This window comes from Protopterus annectens, chromosome 3.part0 (assembly GCF_019279795.1).
Source record: "Protopterus annectens isolate FY-2018-M chromosome 3.part0, PAN1.0, whole genome shotgun sequence".
Taxonomy (NCBI): domain Eukaryota; kingdom Metazoa; phylum Chordata; order Ceratodontiformes; family Protopteridae; genus Protopterus; species Protopterus annectens.
This window is the reverse complement of record NC_056731.1, coordinates 214,557,207-214,579,704: the sequence shown is the minus strand read 5'-3', so window position 1 is coordinate 214,579,704 and position 22,498 is coordinate 214,557,207. Positions and strand designations below refer to the sequence as shown.

The following is a 22,498-nucleotide window of genomic DNA, read 5'->3' as shown; positions in this document are numbered from 1 at the left end:
GTACCTTCTTTTCTGCTAAGTGTTCATATCCTAAAAAGGTGCTAAGCCTAATTTCACATTTGTGGGGGCATATACATCTTTGGAAAGTTAGACAAACTGATTATGCTCCACCATTCATTTTCTTACTTTTTTATTAATTTATTTCCATTTATTTATTGGGAAGGTTCATCTGAGACGTGCAAGACTCTTTTTCAGTGGAGGCCCAGGATGAAAAGGTCCAAAACAATTTACAGCCAGATAATAATAGACATTAGATGAAACATGTTAAATTGCCCAGTAGTAGGCATTCTGAGAGAATTTACAACATGTAGCTATGTACAGACTTGGTGTCTACATACTACACTACTTTGATATGCAAGAGTATTCCTAGAAAAACTAATTCAACTCTACAGAGGTATCAAAAGATCCATTAGTATTAATGATACATAGATTGAGGAGTATATTTATCATATATGCAAGGGGAGTTCTACACTGTGCTTAAAGAAAGCCTTATAGGACTAGAGTTTCTTGGCAATTTGGGTGAAGGAGGTTGATGTAGAAAAGATTAATCAGGTAGACATTCAACGTATGTACAAAAGGAACTTTTACTTGTGCTTAAAGAGAGCCTTGTAGTAGCAGAGCTTAGTTTCACGGAAGTATTGTTGAAGGAGGTTGTTGCAGAAAAAGACTAGGCCCATGTGGTAGAATAGGGGCATAGCCACACTTTGAGAAAGTGAGTGTACAGGCACATTTTGAAAGTAAAATGGTTCTCAATTTGCTGAGAGGAAAGAGGAGTCAGGGTGCAGATTTTGGTCATATTATGAGAGTAGAGAGCATCTCCATGTGAGTTAGGAGACTTGTGTTGATAGACAAGAAATTTGTCTTGGAAACGCAGCTTAGTGATCACTGAATACAAGTTGAACAGTAGTTCTAAAGTTGAGCATTTTGAGTGCTGGTAAGTAACAAAATGAGTGAATTTTAGTTGGACATATTTCAGTTAATTGGGAAACTCCATCTAGTTCAGGTTTTGACCGCAGTGTAATGGTTTGCCTTACTGGGGAGGGCAGTAGCAAATGTTGCTGTTTTGTAATAGCATTGCTTCAGTTTTATGTAGCTGAATGGAATGTAGATGTGTGAATACTGGAACTGCATGAAGTAAACTAGGAAGCAGATAGTTAGTGGCAGCTGATTTTCTATCATGTTCAGTCTGGTGATATTTGGATGTTCTTCGTGTTTCACTGTTGCAGTCATCACATCTGGGTTATCTGCTTGCAGTAGCCCTCAGTCAGCCTGATTAACAAAGTCTTGGGTCCTACGCCGGTTGCTGTCTCCTCTTCCATGACGTCAGGTTGTCAGGGGTATAAAACATGCAGCCGACGTCATTACATCAGTCTTTCTTGCCGTGCGGTGCCCGAAGCAGAAGCAGTTCGCAAGTGCCGGTTGGCCGACTCATGAAATTTTCATTTCAGAATTTCAGAACCAAAGTCTTCAACTAAAAGCTAGGTACCCCATTGGGGAAACTTTTTCTTACTCTAAACCAATGTTAGTAAAAGTAAATTGCATTTCTTGTGGAAAGCAAATACCTCATAAAGATTTTCATTCGTACTGTATTCCTTGCCTAGGCCCTGACCTCGACGTGCCTCACTATCAGTTTTGTGCCTTATTTAAACCACAAACTATCTGTCATTGGTATATTTTTTCTCTTCTAAATATTTTGGTGCTCGGTTTAATTATCCCGATATGTCTTCGGTAAGCCATCCGACTACAGACAGTCTGAAAAAACACAAAGATAAAGGCAGAGGCTGCCGAGACGCCGGTACTCAGTGAGGCGCTTTCACAGCCCCTGATACCCTCTACTTCAGATTTGCAGGCCTCTACTGAGACCCATTCAGAGTCCGGTATGCCGCGAGATGCTTCAACTGTGGAACCTGCAGATGTCTCTTCCTTGGATGGGTCCGGAGCTGCTGTGCAGGCACCGGCTTCTGAGGGTGTATTCAGGCCTACTGACTTGCATATTAAACTGATGCCCTCTTCTTCTTCAAGGCCTAAAACTCTAACTGTGCCTAGAAAACTGACGCCCAGACCACAAGGTCAGGCCTCTATGCCTGAAAAACAAATGATAAGAATGACTGAAGACCTTATTACTTTAATCAGGGGAAGCTAACCTTCCCCCTCTAAGAGACCTAGGACTGAGTTTGCTTATGATACTTCTGACCAGGATTCAGAAATTTCTGTTTCCTCTGATGACCAGGATTTTCCCTTATCTACCTTTGAGGATTCTGATGCTGAGGACTCTATTCCTTCTGCTTCTCTCCCAGAGGATTTCGTTTTTGGTGAAACCTTGCATACTCTCGGAGCATTTTTGTTGGGAAAGTCAGGATTTCTCTGATTCTAAAAAGTGGCTTAGGGATTTCTTACTCCTGCCCCAGCACAGGCCTTTAGCTATCCCTCCTGTACTGGAAATTGTTGATGATGCCTTTTCGGAATCTAGCATGGCTCCTGACTCTTTACCTCCTGCTCCCAGAAAACCTGATAGATATTACAGGGTTCCTGACTCTCACAAGCTCCTTTTCAAAAATCCTACTGCGGATCCAGAAACCATTTCACAGGGACCCAAGGGCATTAAAGCTTCTACTGCCAAAAATCCTACCCCCTCTGATAGAGACTCCAGGGTGCTGGATAGATGGGGTAAGAAGTTATACACTTCTGCAACTTTGGCCATTAGGGCCTTGAATTGCCAGTTTCATATGTTAAAGTATTAGCAGCATATTATTGGATTGCTTAAACAGAAAATGATGTTGATTCCTGATTGTGCTGAAAATAATGATTTACAGGATTTAATGCATTCTGCTGAACAAGTTGGTAAACATACGTTGCAATGTGGTTTTGATTCACTAGAGGCATCTTGCAGGGCTGCTGTAACTGGGTCTGTACTTAGAAGACATGCTTGGCTTAAGGAGCAATCTTTGCCAGATTATGTTAAAGCTAAATTACTGGATGCTCCCTTAAATCAGGACCACCTGTTTGGCAACAAGGCCGAAGAATTTCTTAAAAAGATGGAGGAAAAACCTAAATCTATGCAAACCTTTAAAGATTTTTTACAAGTACAGCCTCCAAGATTTAGTAGGCATTGGCCTTCTAAGAATTGATCCTTTCCTGCCTCTTCCAGACCTTCTCAGTCCAAACCCAGATCCAGCAGAGCATCCAGGCTTCAGTCCCAGGGTACGCACAGGACTAAGCAGTGGGGGGCCTCCACTTCCAAACCTGGGAGTAATAAAACTCCCCCCTATGGTAAACTGTCTCAATGACTTTATTTTTAAAACTTCCAAGCACTTCTCAACTGACTGCCCCTTTTGGGGGGAAAGATTGCACTTCATGCAAAGAACTGGGGACTCATTACCCAGGACAAATGGGTTTTAAATAGAGTGTCCCAAAGATACAGATTTCTTTTCCACATGTTACCATCTCCAAGTGGTTGGCCGGATCTACCTCCAAATCAGTGGGCAAAGGCCCAAAAGCAAGTACTGTCTCTCTTAAGCATAGGGGCTATTCAGTTGGTACCAGAAGAGGAAAAGGGACAAGGTTTCTACTCGAGACTTTTCCTGGTACCCAGAAAAGACAATTCATGGCATCCAATCCTGGACCTGTCTACTTTAAACACCTTTTTGGTGATTCCAAAATTCAAGATGCTGATTCTTCACCAGTTGCTTCCTAAGCTAGGCAAAGGTGCCTGGTTGGTAACACTAGATTTAAAGGAAGCATAACTGCACATCCCAGTCAGGGAATCTTGCAGAAGATACCTACACTTCAAATCAGGCTACACGCACTGTCAGTTCTCTGCACTGCCCTTTGGCTTATCTCCTGTGACCAGGGTATTCACAAAGTGCCTAGCTCCAGTCATTGCATTTTGCAGGCAAATAAATATTCAGATATACCCATACCTGGATGATTGTCTAATTGAGGCAGAAAACCAGGACATACTTTTGAATCATCTGGCTTTTGTACAAAGGGTGCTAACTTGTCTGGGGTACACCATAAACGAAAAGAAATCACACCTGGTACCCTATCAACAAATTATATTCCTGGGAGCAAGCTTGAATACAACTTCCCAGATGGCTTTCCTCATGCCAGAGAAACAAATTCACTTGACAACCAACTTCAAACAAGTGCCCACAAAAGCCCTGCTATCTGCAAGGCAAATACTACAAGCCTTAGGGTTCATGGCCTCCTGCATTCTTCTAATTCCATATGCAAGACTGCATATGAGGAAACTGCAGTGGTATCTAAAAAGCCTATGGTGTCAACATTCTCAGGCTCTAGAAGCAATGATTCCTATCATACCTTGCCTACGCCTAGATTTCCTTTGGTGGGTAGAGGCCTGCCACCAAAACAAGGGACTACCATTCACACTAACCCCTGCCAACCAAACCTTAACAACAGATGCATCAGACTATGCATGGGGAGCGAACCTGGCAGGGAAGTGCATTCAGGGCAAATGGAACCCAAGTCAAATGCACCTGCACATCAATCTAAAAGAAATGTTAGCTGTACAGAAAGCTCTGACAGCCTTCAAGGACCACATTCTTTTAGGACAAGTAATGGTAAAGACGGACAACACCACTGTTATGTGGTACATAAACAAGCGGGGGGGTACACATTCTTACTCCCTCTGCAGACTAGCCATGGCATTGTGGAACACAACCTTGAGCTACCAAGTGCATCTACAAGCTCAATTCCTGCCAGGAAAACTAAATACACTGGCAGACGGACTAATCAGAAATCTCATGGACCCACATGAGTGGAAACTGGAACCAAGGATTTTCAACATGCTGACAAGCAAATGGAGGAGTCCAGATTTAGACCTGTTTGCCTCCCCCCAGAACTATTAATTAAATTTTGCACAAGGACTCCCCACAAATAAGCTTGGAAAGTGGATGCCCTGCCCTTCAGCTGGAATAACCTAACAGTTTATGCCTTTCCTCCTCGGCCTCTGCTCTCCAAAGTACTACTGAAGATCAAACAAGACAAACCAAGGACGATTTTGATTGCAAAAGACTGGCCACGCCAACACTGGTACCCCCTCCTGCGCAGTGTGTCACTGTGGGCCCCATGGCACCTGCCTCAGACTCCTACCCTGTTGTCTCAGCAGGAGAGACAGATTCTGCACCCTCGGCTTCAAACACTGAACCTAGCAGCCTGGCTAATTACTTAATCTCTCCTTTACCATCCCTCAGTAAATCAGTGATGAATATCATTTTAGAGGCAAGGAGGCCTAGTACTAGAAAATCTTATGCTGAAAAATGGAAATGATTCTGTGCCTGGAATTATTCTCAAGGGATGAGCACAGCAGTGCCCAATTTACCTAAGATTTTACAATTCTTAACTGAGATGCTTCACAAGGGCCTGTCTTTTTTCCTCAATAAAAATTCATGCCTCAGCCATTTCAGCTCATTATAACACAGAACTTCCCCTCTTCTCTCATCCACTGCTCAAGCAGTTCCTCAGAGGGACCAAAAATTTAAGACCACCCAGGAGAGCTCCAACTCCAGCCTGGGGCCTTTACTTTGTATTAGAGAAACTCACCCTTCGTCCTTTCGAGCCAGCTGCTACTGCAGATTTAAAATTCCTTTCTTGGAAAACAGCTTTCCTTTTAGCAATCACTTCAGCAAGAAGGGTATCTGAATTACATGCCGTTATGGCAGTGGAGCCTTTCATCATTTTTCATGCTGACAGGGTGTCCCTCAGGACCAATCCCTCTTTCATGCCAAAGGTGGTATCCAGCGTGGCCCTTAATCAGTCCATTCATTTGCCAACCTTCTTTTCTAATCCACAGAACAAAGAGGAACGGATACTGCACTGCTTAGATGTGCACAGACAACTTAGATTCTACTTGGATAGGACTAAACCTCAAAGGAAATCTGAACAACTGCTGGTGACATTTGCTGCAGGGACAAAGGGGAAGGCTATTTCAAAGCAAACCATCTCCAAATGGATAGGCCATTGCATTAATTTCTGCTATGATCACCATGGAAAACCTATCAAACAGGGGATCAGACCCCACTCAACCAGGGCTGCATCTACCTCTACAGCCTTTCTCAGAGGTGTACCTACCAGGGGCATCCTAGAAACTGCTACCTGGAGTTCTGTACATACTTTCACCAAGTATTACCATTTGCCAATTTTCTCTAAATCCAGAGCTAGCTTTGCCACTGCAGTCTTGCAGGGCCTTATAGCTGGTCCTAATGCTATCTAAATTCCTCCTCCCATCCTTAGCTTTGGGAATCTACCCAAATGTGATGACTGCAACAGTAAAACATGAAGAACATAGTACAGTTGTGTACACTTACCATAAATGTAGATGTTCGAGTATATTCACTGTTGCAGTCCTGGTTACTCTCTCTCCAGCCCCCTGACTTCTTTTGGCTATACCTTTTCTCTCCTTTATAATGCTTAAAAGCTTTTTGGTGTATTTGCTTTTTTGTTGGAGGTATAACCTTGTATATTTATAGATTTAATTGCTTCCCATTAGGGGGGCACCTGACATCTGGGGCAAGAAAAACTGATGTAATGATGCCGGCTGCATGTTTTATACCCCTGACGACCTGACATCATGGAAGAGGAGACAGCAACCGACGTAGGACCCAAGACTTTGTTAATCAGGCCGACTGAGGGCTACTGCAAGCAAATAACCCAAATGTGATGACTGCAACAGTGAATACACTCGAACATCTACATTTATGGTAAGTGTACACAACTGTACTTTTAGTTTAGGGTCCCTAGTTTTTGATGTATTTTCTTTTAATGGTGTTACTGATATGTTGATCAAACTGAAGATTATTATCAATGATGACAGAGCTGTAGCTGGCTGATTGGGTGCTGTGTGCCACTCCCTGTTGAGGAGTTTAAAAAAAAGAGGTTGTTTTCTGATCCGGCACTCCTCCCTACTCTCTGAGGAGGGGTTCCAGGGCCTAATGTCCTCATGTTTACATGATGAGCAAAAAAAAAAGTATCTGCCAATCTCTCCCTCTAACACCTTGCCCCTACAGCTGCTGCCCCATTTGCCTTACCCTAGCTAATTGTGTAGACAATAATACCTAGTAAATTGGTTACTGAGAGTGAACATAGTACTTTAGTATTTTTAATAGAAAAAATAGCTCTAGATCTGTAATTACTTAATTCAGATGAATGACTCTCTTGTGTAGAGTTTAGAGTTACATGTTTTAGGGACAATCTTTTTTTTTGGTCAGGTCAAGTACTGAGGACTATCAAGCTTGTAATTTTGCTTCTCCCAAGCTTTTCACCATAGTTTTGTGGACCTGAAATATCTATCTGACAATGTGTGAATATGCAGCAATACACCACAAATTATAGATTTTTATTGTCTGTTTTTAAGAGATATATAGATATCAGGTATTAATCACACAAGGTACTGAAGCTAATATAAAGGCATTGTAGACAATTCAGCCTTTTTCATTTTTTAGTGCTTTCTTTTTTTAGTTAAAAGAAAAAAGTTTTCAGACAAGCCTTTTGTGGGCCATGGTAACAGAACCCTTTGAGTTTAGATACCCTTCATATGTTTGTCATTGTTGCAGTTGTCTCACTTTCTCTTAAATTTTTTTTCTTACCTTACTACCCATATGTTTGAAATTAATATTTCTCTTCTATTGTAGGGGTTCTTGAGAAATCACTTGAAAAGAAAGCTGGACGTAACTATGGCCCACCTGGAAATAAAAAACTTATATATTTCATTGATGACATGAACATGCCTAAGGTAGATACCTTTGGGACAGTACAGCCCCATACACTTATTCGACAACATCTGGACTACAGACACTGGTAAGTTGATCTTTGACTTCTTGTATCAGAGAATGATTATTTTGACTACATAAAGTAAAACGCTGTTATGTAGTGTAACTAAGATTATTGATAACCATTTTAGTGCTGTATTATTGATAACCATTTTAGTGCTGTATACAGTAAATCATTTTTGCTGAGCACTGTGGTCTGAAGCAGTCTGTGCATATTTTAATAAATTATAATTCTCAGTCCTAAATGAGCAGGTTCCCACAGTAAAGACGAGTCTGAGCTGAAACTTTTTCCCTATACATAGATAGCTAGATACTTAGGTGGGTGGGTAGATAGGTAAGTAGATAGAGTGAGTGATCAATTGATTGAAGGTGGGACATTTCTAGTTTAAATAACTGTTCTGTATAACTAAAATGTGCAGAAAGTTCCCTTTTAAATTTTGCAGCCTCTGCAAACTTGTGAGTTTATAGAAAGTGATAAGCATAATTAGTGCAATTGTTGTCTCCTTTTTTGTACCTCCTCTGAATAAAACATAATTGTTAGAATTATGGAGAAGATGTGTATGTGTGTATAAATGTGTGTGTGTGTGTGTGTGTGTGTGTGTGTGTGTGTGTGTGTGTGTGTGTATATATATATATATATATATATATATATATATATATATATATATATATATGTATATATAGTGTGTGTGTGTATAAATAGTCACTTATACCTGATCATCTGATATATTTTATTACCACACATAAGTCTGTGATTAAACAGACATCTTTCATAATCATTTTATGTTAATATTACTAGGTATGACAGACAGAAGTTGACACTAAAAGAAATTCACAGTTGCCAGTATATAGCTTGTATGAATCCAACTGTGGGCAGCTTTACCATCAATACACGACTGCAGGTAAATAACTAATTTACTATTTAATACATGCTTAGAACATCGTAAGTTTTATTCTGAGGTAGAAGCTTGTTTAGCATTGGAAACTGCATTCTTACAATTCCAGGCTCACAGTGCAAACAAACAAGTTGGTCCTTAGTAACAAAATAACACATTTTAAGTAATATGGAAAAAATAGTTTGCCATTGTTTTGTTGCTGTTTTAAAGTGTATTTTTTTCCTAAAGTCTACAGTTGTCACACGCACAACAGTGCTACTTGCCGACATTTTAATTTTTATATAGATAAATGGCTACTTTTTAAAATGGAAACTTAATAGGTTAATAATTCTGCACTGAAGCATTATGTGCCTGCTTTTCCCTTTTGCAGTAGTACAGTCAGTTTATTTTATTTGACAAATTCATTTGACTTCTGTGTACATAGGTAGACTCACTCTCTTGACTTCCAGGTAAAGTGTTTGTATTGTTTAGGCAGAATCCTCTGAAGATGATATCTCGTGAACTTCAACAGTACGCTGAACATACTGCTGTTCGTGTTAATGCAGTCAGGTAACAGGGCTCCTCAGTGTCAACACTCTGAAGCACTCTTACTAGATTACCTTTTGCTACCTTGTCATTTCAGAATGCACAACCCTGATTTGATAGGATGGAGAACTCCTTCAGCCCTGTGTTACTGTGTTGTCAGTGGTCAGAGCTCCCTCCTTTTTTTAAGATGGAGCTCTTTTTTTTTATTTTTTAAATAGGAGCAAGTACTTTTCACCTTTGCAGAAAGTAGTCAATTTCTTGTCTTCTGAAACCTGGCCATCTCTGCTCTTCGCTTCTGGTTAAGGTTTGTTATAAACACACAGCTCTGTTATGTTTTTGACTATTCTTTTGCATCTGTGTTTACAGTTTTTAAACCACATATGCCCAGATGTAATTTTCATCCATCTGGATAACATTTATAACTCAGACATTCCATTTTACTGGAAAAACTGAAGTACAAAGTGCAGCTAAGGTTATTGGTCCTTGAAGTTGTATTATGCTTGACATGATTCTGATCATGTGCCTTACTTTCTGAGTCTCCGTGTACACATCCATAAGAGTTAGTGATACTGAGGACAATTTTTGATCCATTGCTCTAGTTTTGTGCAGTGGTCTGCCTGAAGCTAGTTTATTCTCTGCTGCAACCACTTAAAGATGGCTTGGCTTGGGTTGTCTTAAGACATTCAGTGACTGCTCAAGGCTAACTGAGTCTTAGGAACTTGTACATAGCAAGATATATCAAGGCATAGAAAGCTACTACTTCCCCACAGAAGTACAACATGACATGCATAACTTCAAAGCCTGCATGTTTAGTCCATTTTACAGTAGTAAATCTTACCAAAGCCAGAATAAAATAATAACAGCTTAGATTAATTTTATAAAGATAGGCAGTCATATTAGCAGTAAAAATCACTTTTGAATGCAGTAGCAAAACAGTTTGCATTGCAATACTTAGTGTCTTACTTTCTTGACAGTTCAGAAGTTGATTGATTGACTGCACATTACCAGATGTTTTTTAAAAAGTCACTGATCTGAACTGCCGTTCTTAGTTGTGTGGAAAGAGTCATTCAGTTCACTGTGATAGGAAGTTATAGAGTTGGCTGTTTCATTACCCAGTTTTGTACAAAATATTTTCATAAATCCAGTTTGGATGTTATATAGTTGTGGATTCCCCTTTTCTCCACCATACTTCAAGCTTTGAGTTGATTATTTAATGTAGTGGGAGCAACTCAGCTCTTTTGTGGGGTATGAAGAACTTTGCCCACCATGATTTTGTTTTATTAGAATTTTGATCACTTTTATCACCAAATGCAGAGTTGTGTTTATTTGGGGGGTGAGGTGGACTGAGACTATATTTTATTGAAATAAGAAACTGATAAGGAGCTGCACATGACTGTTTCTTGGTGATGCAGTTTTATCTAGTAGGATGATAAAGCAAGCCTATGTTATAGCTGCCATAAGTAACTTTCCTCTTGCCAGACTTGCTTGTGTCTTTCAGCTTTTCCCGGTTAGGGGTCGCCACAGTGGAACTCTGGTCCGCTAATAATTGGCAGTAGATTTTTACATGCCGAGTTGCCAGCCCTGATGTACAACCTTCAACGAAGGCACGCCCATTCACGCATGTCTCTACACAGAAGACGCTCTAGCTGAGAATCGAACCGGACAGCGTCTTCCTGTGAGGCAACAACGCTACCGCAGCACCACCACCGCAGATTCCTCCTCTTCTTGACTGAAAAGCTGAATGACTAAGTGGTGACAAGCTTGCTAATAGTGTAATCTGTAGTCACGAATGATGTCTGTGGATTTTCTGAATAGATTTGTCAATGGGGAATGTTCACGTCCATGGTTTCTTAGTTTATTTTTAGTCACACAAGTTTCATAGTTATGAGGCTGAGCTGTATTTTTTTTTCAGCTACTTGAATGATTTTAACATTTGATGATGGCACAGGTGAGACACATAAATTTACTCCTGACACACTGCTTTGGACAGTGATTTAGACATTTTAATTTGTCTTTTTTCTCCTTGTTAACTGATAAGTAATAATTAAACAAGTCGGGTAACTTGCTAGCTGTTTTTCAAAGTCAGTATTCATCCCACTCAGTAACAATTGACAAGAGATGTCAGCAGTGCTTGTTGTGAAGGTCTGTTTTGTTCATAAAGTGTGACAAATATAAGAGACACTGTGTAACACATGCTGCCTTTAACACTATCACCAAGCTGTTGTCTTCCATAGGTCAGTCCAGTAGTATATGACCACTGTGCTCTTGGCTGTAGTTGATCTTCTAGGTAAAGCCAACACTGTTCATCCATTAATGTAGAAGAATCCCTTTCCTTGCAGCCTAAAGAGAGTTTCTTCCAGTACTATTTACTTATCTAATGTTTTTTTCCACTGGCTGCAGTATTGCTAACAACTTTTAAAGATCAGGGATTTAAGAGGTCATTGTGTATAGGAGTGATTTTTGGATTGTTACAGCTGTTAGATGTGCTTTTGACAACTTCAATGTGTATATATTCATTAAAATATGCCCCTCTAGAAGGGATCTGATTTCTTATGACCATTCTCATACTGGAATCTTAAATATTAGGTGATTTTGCTGAAGCTGTTGTGTATGTGGAATGAGTGTATCTTGAAAGACATCTTTAGTAAGAGATTACTCCTCGGGATCTTATCATGTTCCATGTGTGATCTTATTCATAATCTCTGACATCCTGACTCTTGTTTTGGTCAGAAATATGAAATTCATATAGAGTCTTCATCTAGGTGTCCATACTTTCATTCAAATAAGCAATCATCTTTTGATTGAAGCTGTGACAATGTGAGGTATTAACAGCTATGCCAGGATAAGTAGGACAGTGGATGTATAACATATGCCAGCATAGCTAGCCGGAGTTTTGTAAAGAATTATATGTCATTTGCATATCAAACTGATATGTACAGGTGCTTGTGTTAAAAATGTATGTGGAAAGCTGCTTTTGTTAAAAATGTGCCAACAGTGGGTCCTGCTGGACAGAAAATAAATGCAGTTGTATGTCAGCTTGTATTGTAACTGTTGAAATGAATATATTGTAACATAGGATACTAGAAGAGAAAAGATTAATTTCAGTATAGCTAATTTTAAAAAATCATCTGAAATTATATTACCTGGTTTAGGCCATAAAGATTGTATTTTACAGTTCTAACTGTAGCTAGAGACCGAATGTCTGTGAAAAACAGGACTAGGAATCCTACTGTATTGCCCTTAGGGATGAACTAATTGCTACCCTGAAAGGGTGAAAGTTTTGGAATAGTTTTATAGCTTCCAGATGCTATAACACATCTCAGCAAAGCTCTGTCTGTATGTATGGTAACACATATGTGCTAAATTCTGGTTCAATTTCTAGTAGTGGGGGTAGTGTGGGAACCAGAGGCAGATGACCAGATATATGTGATGTTATTCTGTAATCCAGCACTGAAATGATTTTTAATATTAGATCAGACAGAAGTCTCAGTGCAGTCTGTTTTTGAAACCTGACAAAGAAGGAAGACCACTCACTCACTTTATCTTGCCTTGCTTTTGTAAGTAACCATGGACTAGTAATTCTTTAGATGATTCAGGAAAATATAGTGACATTAGTTAAGTATTGATCTGAAGCAGTTAACTTAATTTTATCTGCAACCTGTGGGTATATGGAAACGTATTGTATCTCAGCCGGCAACTTTTTTTCTAGCATCTGCTCCAAGCTCCGAGCTCCTCCCCTTACCCACAATGCCCTATTATCTCCTATCTACGCCCAGATCTTGTTTGCCACGACAGTAGTGTGCATTGTGGTCTCCTTTGCTCTGAGCTCAGGGATAGTAAGTGGTATTATTTCTTATATCTAGTGTGTGTTTGCGTGAATATTTTCCCTTCCTCCCCTTGTTTAGTGTATTGCTTGTTCGTTGGTGTCAAAAAAAAAAGCCTGCCCTTCCCCTACCTATGTTTGTGTGTGGTTTTTCTGGTAGGTAGTGTTTTTACTTTTGGGTGCAGGACTATGGCTGATCAGCCGAAGCCTATTTTTAAAAAATGTACAGAATGTGGCCATAAGCTCTCCTCTGCTGATGGTCACACTCTGTGTGTGATTTGCTAGGGAGAGGCACATTTGTCCACTCAATGTGCTATCTGCTCTGGTTTCTATCCGAGGGCCCTTAGGGATCAGAAGGCCAAGTTAGTAGCCAAAGACCTTCTCCCTGCTGCCATGCTGGAATCTGCCTCGGCCTCAGTCTCTAGTGATCTACCTCCCACCCAGACATGGACTCAACCTCCCTCTTCTTCTTCTTCTGGTGATGGGTCTACTAAAGACAAATCTACAGTCAGTGTGACTGACAAGGCAAAAGAAAAAGAAAAAGATAAAGAAAGGCACAGACAGGATAGGGAGAAAAGAAAGGACAGACATCGCAAAAGATCCCCAGACAAGGGAGCTCTTTCTTAGTCCTCCTTCTAAGACCATGAATCCTGTTTCTCCACGGCTCCGGTCTCCTGGTTTCTCACCGGAGCCATTGGAACATTTGGACCCATTACGCAGACCAGACAGATCTGAGTCGGTGGCCTCTTCGAGGTCGACTCGGAGCCTATCGGACATGGGCATGGACAAGATGATGTGGAGATTCATTAAGACCCAAATTCAGATGGGACTCTTGTCAGGCCCCTCTCCCTCTGGAAGGGGGACCTCCACGCCTTTTTTCTGCCCCATCTCTCCTTCCTGATCCGTGCTTCGGCTTCGGGGCTCTTGGATTAGAGGATTTTTGGAGCTGGTAGCTTGGCGCCAACGGTTCCTCCAGCCTTGACTCCGGCTGATACCTTGAGTTCCTCAGATCTGACTTGTTCAGATCCGAGTGACTCTCGGAGCCGTGGATAGGGAGTCGGACCCGAGGGAATAGATTCTTTGGCTCCGACCTTTTTGGATCTGATCTGTACCCTCGGACCTCAGGCTGCCCTGGCTTCGGCTCTGGTCCCCGCTTCGGATCCGGGGGGGGCATCTTCCTTCCTGGGTGCTAAGGAAGTCTGCTTTCCCTCGGCCTTTGAAGTGGTGGAGAGGGTTCTCTCCCAGGGATTGAGACCCCAGCCCATCCCCTCAGATACCACCCAGGCCCCCCTGGATTTGGCGACGACTCCCTTCATCCTGTCTCAGGGACAGCCCATGCCAGAGGATCCCCAGGTAAATTTCCCTGAGGAAACCCCTGCAGCTCATGAATCTCCTTCTGAGAGTCCCACTGAAGAGGTTCACCGTAAGCGCAAGTGCAAAAGGAGGCACTTGGACTCCCCCAAGTCCCTCACTATGGACACTGACTTAGATGAAGGAGAAGGTTCCCCCAGGTCACCTCCCGAAGACGTCTCCTTCGGAGAAATTATGAAGATCCTCCACCAGAGGGGAGGTTGGTCAGCCCCAAAACCTTCTGGGGATGAGTCAGTGTTCCTGGAGGCCTTTGGCATGGGCCCATCTACTTCCTGGGTGTCCCCACCAGCAGACCCCTTGGTGGACCTCATCACCATGAGGGCATGGAAGGAGCCTGACACCATAGAGCCCATCCCCAAATGCCCTGGCAAGATTTTATCTCCCCCTTCTGACAGACAACCTTGGTCAAAAGGAGCCCCAGTTGATGATAGTTTGGTTGCAGCGGCCACAAAGAAGGAACTAGCACAGGAGAGTTCCTCAGTCCACCCTCCAGATAAGGAGTCCAGGTAGGTGGATAGGTTTGGGAAGCGCTTCTTTTCCTCAGTGACCTTTTCAATCTGTGCACTGAATTATTTGGCACATGTGATCCGGCTTCAGCGAGACCTTGCTTCGAAATTCACTGAGTCACCCCCAGAGTCTTTATCGCCACAGGACAGACAGTTGTTCTTGGCAAAAATGTCTATTCTGAAGTCAGTCTCAAACATGTCAATGCGACTCCTTTCCCATGCCACGGAAAGAGCAGTTAGGGTGGCTGGGACAGGCATAGCCATGAGGCGTCATGCCTGGCTCAGGTTGTGTCAGTTTGCGGACCATTTCAAGGTGTCGTTTATCAATGCTCCCTACGACGGTTCTTCCCTTTTGGGAAGACAGTATGTGACACACTTGTCCAGAGCGAAAAGGACGGGAAGACTTTGTCTGCCGTTGGGATACACTTCTCTAACCCTCAGTGGTCCTTCTCTAGGAATCAAAGAGGGCAGAAGAAATGTGGTTCCAAAAATCTCAGTTTTCCTGGGATTCTCAGGACAACTATTCCCCCAGAGGCAGAGGGGGACAGGATCTACGCCAACTCAGAGGTAGAGGGGGTCCCAGGAATTTTGGGTCTAGGGGACCTTTTTCTGATAGACCCTGTCAGCAGCCCTGAGGGGTTGCCCAACTGTCCTACTCTGGAGGCAGTCGGGGGAAGATTGTCCTTACACCCAGCGGCATGGGAGTCCATTACGTCAGATCGCTGGGTTTTACAGATAATATCCAGAGGTTACTCTATCCCTTTTGCTGCCCCTCCAAATATTACAAAACACCTCCTGGATGTTCCACCCACTCACAGGGAGGCCACAGCTCTAGAGGTTTCAAAGCTGCTTCTCAAATGAGCCATCGAACAGGTCCCCCCCCAATCAGTCCGGATCAGGTGTCTACTCAAGGTTCTTTTTGGTGCCAAAAAAGACAGGGGACCTCAGGCCCATTCTAGACCTGTCAACATTAAACCTGTCAGTAGCCAAACAGAAATTCCGGATAGTCACCCTGCAGTCCATTCTACTTTATCTCCGAGAGTGCGACTGGATGTGCTCGTTAGACCTCCAGGATGCTTACTACCACATCAAAATATACAGAAGTTCCAGGAGGTTTCTGCGCTTCCAGCTGGGAGCCAGTCATTTTCAGTTCAGAGCCCTACCCTTTGGTCTCACCACAGCCCCCAGGGTGTTCACCAAGGTAATGGCAGTTTTAGCGGCTCACCTGAGGCTTCAGGGTATTCAGGTGTTTCCATACCTGGACGACTGGCTCTTCGCTGCGTCCAACAAGCATCACTTGTGTCTGGCCCGAGATTATTTCATTTGGTTGGCAGATCTACTGGGAATTACAGTCAATGTTCAGAAATCCCAATTGTAACCAGTACAAGTTCTAGACTTCATTGGGGCATGGCTAGACACTTTGCAGATGAAGGTATTCTTAACTCCAGACAGGATCCTACACCTCAGGTGCCACATAGCTCAGATAGTGAACTCCAAGTCTCAAAAGGTGTGCTAGGTTCTCCGGGCTCTGTGCTCCATGGCTGCCGCCATATCGATTCTCCCTTGTGCGCGCCTTCACATGCGGGTTCTTCAATGGACTCTGGCTGTTCAATGGTCTTGGCTAGACCTGCCCATGGAATTTCCGATCAAGATCAGTTACATCTGCAGGCTGTCTCTTCTTTGGTGGTTAAGTTCACCAGAGATATCAGAAGGAAGCCCCTTCACGTCATCTCCAGTCCAAGCCATAGTGACCACGGATGCCTCCCAACTCGGGTGGGGGGACACTGGGAAGGACAGTCCAAGGCACATGGTCCAAGTCAGAGACCAAGTTGCACATAAATGTTCTAGAGATGAGGGCAGTGCTTTTAGCATTGGAAGCCTTTCACACTGTCCTCCCTCTCGGATTGATTTCAATTCAGTCAGACAACATGTCGGTTGTCTGGTATATCAACAAGCAGGGGGGAACCAGATCCTACCCCCTGTGTCGTGAGGCCATGAGAGTGTGGGAATGGGCGATCTCCACCGGTCGGTTTCTGATAGCAACGCAAATCCTGATGTGCTCCAACATTTTACCGGACAGGTTGAATCGGGCCATTCTGATGCCATACGAGTGGTCTCTGAAACCGTCAGTAGTGGAGTAGATCTTCCTTGTATGGGGTCAACCTTGCTGCAATCTCTTTGCATCTCCTTCCAACGTGAAGAGCAGTGAGTTCTTCACTCTGATTCTCTCACCAGGGGAAATCCCCAGAGATGCTCTAGTCCATGCCTTGCCCCCCAGGCTTCTGTATGCTTATCCACCATTGCCACTCATTCCGAAGTTTCTTCAGAAAGCTTGCCAACTGCGGTGCAAAGTGATCCTCATTGTCCCATTCTGGCTTCGTCAGGTTTGGTTCCCATTCCTTTGGTCTCATCTCTTAGCTCCCCGGTGGGTTCTGGATCCCTGCCCGGATCTAATCTCCCATCTGTCGGGGGCACGTCAGCCTGATCTGGGCAGCCTCAAGCTGACAGCCTGGTTGCTCCAGTTCCGTTAATTGCCAGGACTCCCGGTCTTTCATCCCTGGTAAAATCCATTCTGGTGGCTTCTCTTAAAGACTCCACTAGGAAACTTTATTGTAGTAAATGGAAGCGTGTTTTCCACTGGGGCCTCACAGAGAAAAATAGATCCCTTTACAGCCCCTGTTCCAGCGGTGTTGGATTTCCTGTCTGGCATCTTTCAGCAAGGAACTAGTTCCTCCACAGTGAAAGTACAATTGGCAGCCATTTCCAGTTTTCACATTGGTGAAGACAACATTGCCTTAGCCTCCGCTAGGCTGTGTAAGGCTTTTCTTAAAGGTACTTTTCTGTTACGTCCACCTGTCAAGGATTCAGTGCCTCCTTGGGACCTTACTTTTGTTTTACAGGCATTGGTGGCTCCTCCTTTCGAACCTGCAGCTTCGGTGGACTTGAAATTTTTGTCCTGGAAGACCACTTTCCTAGTCGCCATTACATCTGCTAGGAGGGTTTCTGAGCTTCAAGCTCTGTCTGCCATGCCTCCATATTTGGTCTTCTACAAGGATAGGGTCTCCCTCCGTACTAATCCTTCCTTCTTACCTAAAGTGGCATCTGAAGCAAACATAAACCAGTCTATTAATCTGCCCGTTTTCTTTCCTAACTTCCAAAATAAAGGTGAATACAAACTCCATTTGTTAGATGTTCATTGACAGCTTCATTTTTATCTTCATAGAACAAAGTCTTTCCGCAAGACTGACCAATTGTTTGTTTCCTTTTCCAAAGCATTTATGGGAAAAGCTATTTCTAAAGTTTCTTTGGCCAGATGGATCACTCTTTGCATTTCACATGCCTACAAAGCAAAAGGTTTAGCTCCTCCTGGTATTGTTAAGGCTCACTCTACCAGGTCCATGGCGACCTCTGCTGCTTTTTGGTCTAGGGTGCCTTTGGACGATATTTGATATAGATCTGATTTTGAGGGGTAGAGCATCCTTTGGCTCTGCGGTGCTCAGGAATATCCTTCCATAAGGGCCTCCCAGGATCGGAGTAGCTGGGGACTCTGTCCCACAGGTTGCAGATAAAATGAAGTTAACTACTTCAGATAAAGAAGTTAGGTACTCAACATAATGTTCCATCTGAGTAGTTATACTTCATTTTTCTGCAACATTCCCTCCCTCCGTCCCCCGGACCTTGTCCTGTCTTTTCAGGTTTGGTTCATTGGGTTGAGTTGCTTATGTTTTTAGTTGCAGCAAACTTGATCTGAGGGAAGATAGGAGATGGTAGGGCATTAGGGGTAAGGGGAGGAGCTTGGAGCTTGGAGCAGATGCTAGAAAAATAGTTGCCGGCTCGGATCCGATACGGATCCGTATACCGACAGGTTGCAGAAAAATGAAGTATAACTACTCAGATGGAACATTATGGTGAGTACATAACTTCTTTTTTGCTGTATCTGTGTGAATCTTTCCATATGTGTTATTTTTAATATTTCCTGTGAATGAAACTCTAGTGTTTATTGTAAATAAATATTTAGGATTTTCATGTGATTTTATTATTTATTATTAAATATATTTAAACTTTTCATTGTGGCTGGTCTTTTAGAGAATATTTAACCTTTGAGAGTACTTGTATTTACATTTATTTGCTAACAGTGTGCTCACTCCTGAAAGCCTTGCTGCATCGGTACACTACCATTTGTATTAAATTCTACTCAGTATAATTGGGTACCCTTGTAAGATCCTTAGAGTACCTGGTTTTGGACTGTCCTGCTGGCAGTACCTACCTTATAGTCTGGACAGAAGGGGGCATAACTGGTAAATCTGTCCCAGCCTTTCCCAGGTGTGTGTGTATGAAAATCAAATCTCAAAGAGTGCCTGTGTCAGCTACTTGGAGCAGGGGCACAGAGCACTGGTTTCACAGAGAGGGTGGTGGAAAACTTGGCTTGGAACACTCTGCATAGACTCAACTCTACAGCTGTGCCAGTGGGGAGTCTTAATTGGGGCCTAGAGAGAGAGAGAGAGAGAGAGATACCCAGTTCCAAGACTAAGTGTGTTCCCTGTGTGCTCTTAAGGGAAATTGTGCTTGGTGCAGACAGCTGCATCCAGAAATATTGTGTGTATCTATTTTTGTTCCATGTGAACATCCCTCTCCAGTGTCAGTGGTGAGGAGTGAGACTCCTTGATTACTGGTCTAGAGCAGGGACATCATAGTAGCATCTAGCACAGGGAAAAATAGTTCCATGTCCCTTCCTCTTCACATCATTGAGTATGAAAAGTTGAAATGTTCTGCAGAAATGTTAGTAAATCTATATCTTTGTATCTTCAGTGAGTTAAGTAATTGAGCATGAATTACTGGGAATAACTGGCTGATCTAAGATGAGACAGTCAATCCTCCTCAGCTTCTAGGAATTGTACCGCTTGTCTGAGTCAGCTTAGCACATAAAACATTTTCAGGCTTAAGCTCCTTCCATAATGCTTAGTGCTTGTGCTCTCTCTTCAGAGTTCCCTTGCTGGTCATAGACCCATAGCTGGTTTGCACTACAAGCAATCCGCAGAGTACACCATACTCAACACAGAGTTAAAAAAAAGGTGGGAATCCTTTGAAGTTGTGGCAAAAAAAGAAGAAAACATTCTTCTGGTTCTTCAGTATCTGCAGCTATAGCACAGACCTTATTATAGCTCCTTTGTATATTCACAAATACATACATACCCACTCTACCCCCCACACTGCAAACAATTAAAGTCATTCATTTAACCAGCTGCAGTATCAGCCACAGGTTGCTTAAATTAATGTTTCTGCTCCAGTTGTGCATTTTGGCAACTCTTCTGAAGTGTTAGTTATGCCCCCACCTGCCCAGCTTGCATGTGTGGCAGCTCTCCCCTTCGCCCTGCCCTAGCTATAGCACTGACTGCTGGCAAAAGCTACAGCACTGAAAATGGCTTCAGGCTCTTCATTTGTGAATGTATCATATCCAAAGTTGTCTGTTTCTGTCCTTTTATGTGTGTGGGTTATCAAATCCGGTTGGATCTGACCTCAGCATGTTCGACCAGAGTATTGGATGTGAGAGCTCTAAGTCCTTCCCTACCCACAATTTCCTCCTACCAGTTGATGTACCTCAGGTCTTATTTGCCCTGTGTTTGATCAGATATGCAATTCTAGAGCTCCAGAGCACTCATAGTAAGTGAAATGTATTTTTTTTCTTATAAGTGAAAGCTATTTTGGTAATTTTTTTTACTCTTCCCTTTGTATAGTGGTGCAGCGGTTAGCATTGTCATCTCACAGCAAGAGGTTCTCCCATTCTATTCTCGGCTGGAGCGCCTTCTATGTGGAGTCTGCATGTCCTCCCCATGGTCGAGTGACATTAAAGACATGCAGGTAGGTGCGTGCGTGAATGGGCGTGCCTTCTTTGAAGGTTGGGCATGGGGCTGGCAACCTGGCACTGTAAAAATCCACTGCCAATCATTAGCGAATGGGAGTTCCTCTGTGGCGACCCCTAACCAGGAAAAGCCAAAAGACTTTTTCTATAATTCTTGTTGGATAATTGTTATGTTTCATTTAGTGCTAGGATTACTGAGGTGGGATTTTTAAGACAGTTAATCTTTTTCAAAGTTTTCTGAGTGTGCTGTGATAGAACTTTCTAGTAGTACTGACACATTTTTCCGACCCCATGTGCAAAAATGGGAAATATTGGTTGTGGATGGCTGGATAGATGGCTAAAAGCAATACTTTACATAGTCTGAATAGTTCTTCATATAGAGTCCTCTTTTCCAGTGTGCCTTTTTCTATAGTATAACTACCTTCGTAACTGTTTATAATGTTTATAGTATGAGGGGTGAAGTTTCTTATTGGAGTAATTTTTTGTCATAGGATTGTTTTAATGACTGACAAGTTCACGGTTTCCAAGAAGTGTTTAGCCTGTAGACAAAAGAGAGTCCCCCACCCCCACCCCCAAGATCTCCATTCCCTCTGTGTTTACTGTCTAGATCTGTTTCATCTACAGAATAGTTGCTTGCAGTATCTGTGCTGCATTTGGTAACAAAGCATTTCAAGTCATAAGAGAGAAACTTATTCTCAAAGGCTTACTTTCCCTTCAGACAGGGACTATAATGTCCTTTGAGGGCAAACTACCTTCTATATCTACAATTATGGGTAAGAAGGAGAAAAAGGCAGAAAGATCCAAAAAGAGAGAGTGAAAGAAAGATCGAAAGAGAAGCACAAAGACAAGTAAGACGAGAAGAACCAAGAAGAGAGGGTAGAGAAGTCGAAGAAAAGGTCTCCGGACCCAACCACTTTACTGGGTTTGGTACCTGAGTTGTCGAGTCAGTCAGATCCACCTGCAACTTAGATCTGAACTCCCTCCCTGAAACCTACCTTTTTTTCTGGAGGGTTCCTATTACATTATCGAAGTTCTGAAACTCCGAACATCATAAGGTCAAAACCTTATGTTTGAAGTTTCAGAACTTCGATTAAGTAAAAAAAAAAAAAAGAAAAAGAAAAAAAAGATCTCGGAGTTGGTATACTTAAAGAGTAAGGGGTGTGGGGGTGCAGGGCCCCCCTGCTTACAAGAGTTAGTTTTGGTTTGTAGTTGTTTATTTTTTTGTTCGAAATTATAAAACTTCAAACATACAAGTTCAATCTTGTAGTGTTCGAAGTTTTATAGTTTCGACAATGTAATAGGAACCCTTTTCTGGAGCCAGTCTGCCCCAGGCTTCATTCACCTATACTTCAACAAAAGCTACCATTAAGACCATGTTTGGTAGTTGCTTCTTCGAGGTCTGGTTAATCCACCAGAAGTGTTACTGAGTTGGATGTTGACCTTATGCTGAAGAAATTCCTCTCGGCACCATCCTCAAGGAAAGGGCCAGAAATGGGCCCTTTGACAACATTCAGTTTTGTCTGACACTGTCTCCTTTCCTAGAGCCAAAGATAGTGGGTCTGAACCCTTAGCCCGATAGCCCTTGAGACTTCAGCTTTAACATCTTCCTTTATGTTCTCAACACCAATGTTTTCAAGTTGAGAAGAGTCCTGGAGGCAAAATGGCGAGGTCTGAGCACCGCTGGTGAAGTCAACTCTGAAATGTTTGGAGACATTCCTCCCTCTTGGTGC

The 22,498-nt window shown here is 42.6% G+C and overlaps 1 protein-coding gene across 1 annotated transcript in view; it reads left to right on the top strand.

The window, feature by feature from the left end:
- Positions 1-22,498, top strand: part of DNAH11 (dynein axonemal heavy chain 11) — a 4,606,558-nt gene that overhangs the window by 2,025,643 nt on the left and 2,558,417 nt on the right. The window contains exons 47-48 of the mRNA XM_044065542.1: positions 7,650-7,815; positions 8,587-8,689. Coding sequence (XP_043921477.1) covers positions 7,650-7,815; positions 8,587-8,689 — 269 coding nt within the window. The remainder of the gene's footprint in view (positions 1-7,649; positions 7,816-8,586; positions 8,690-22,498) is intronic.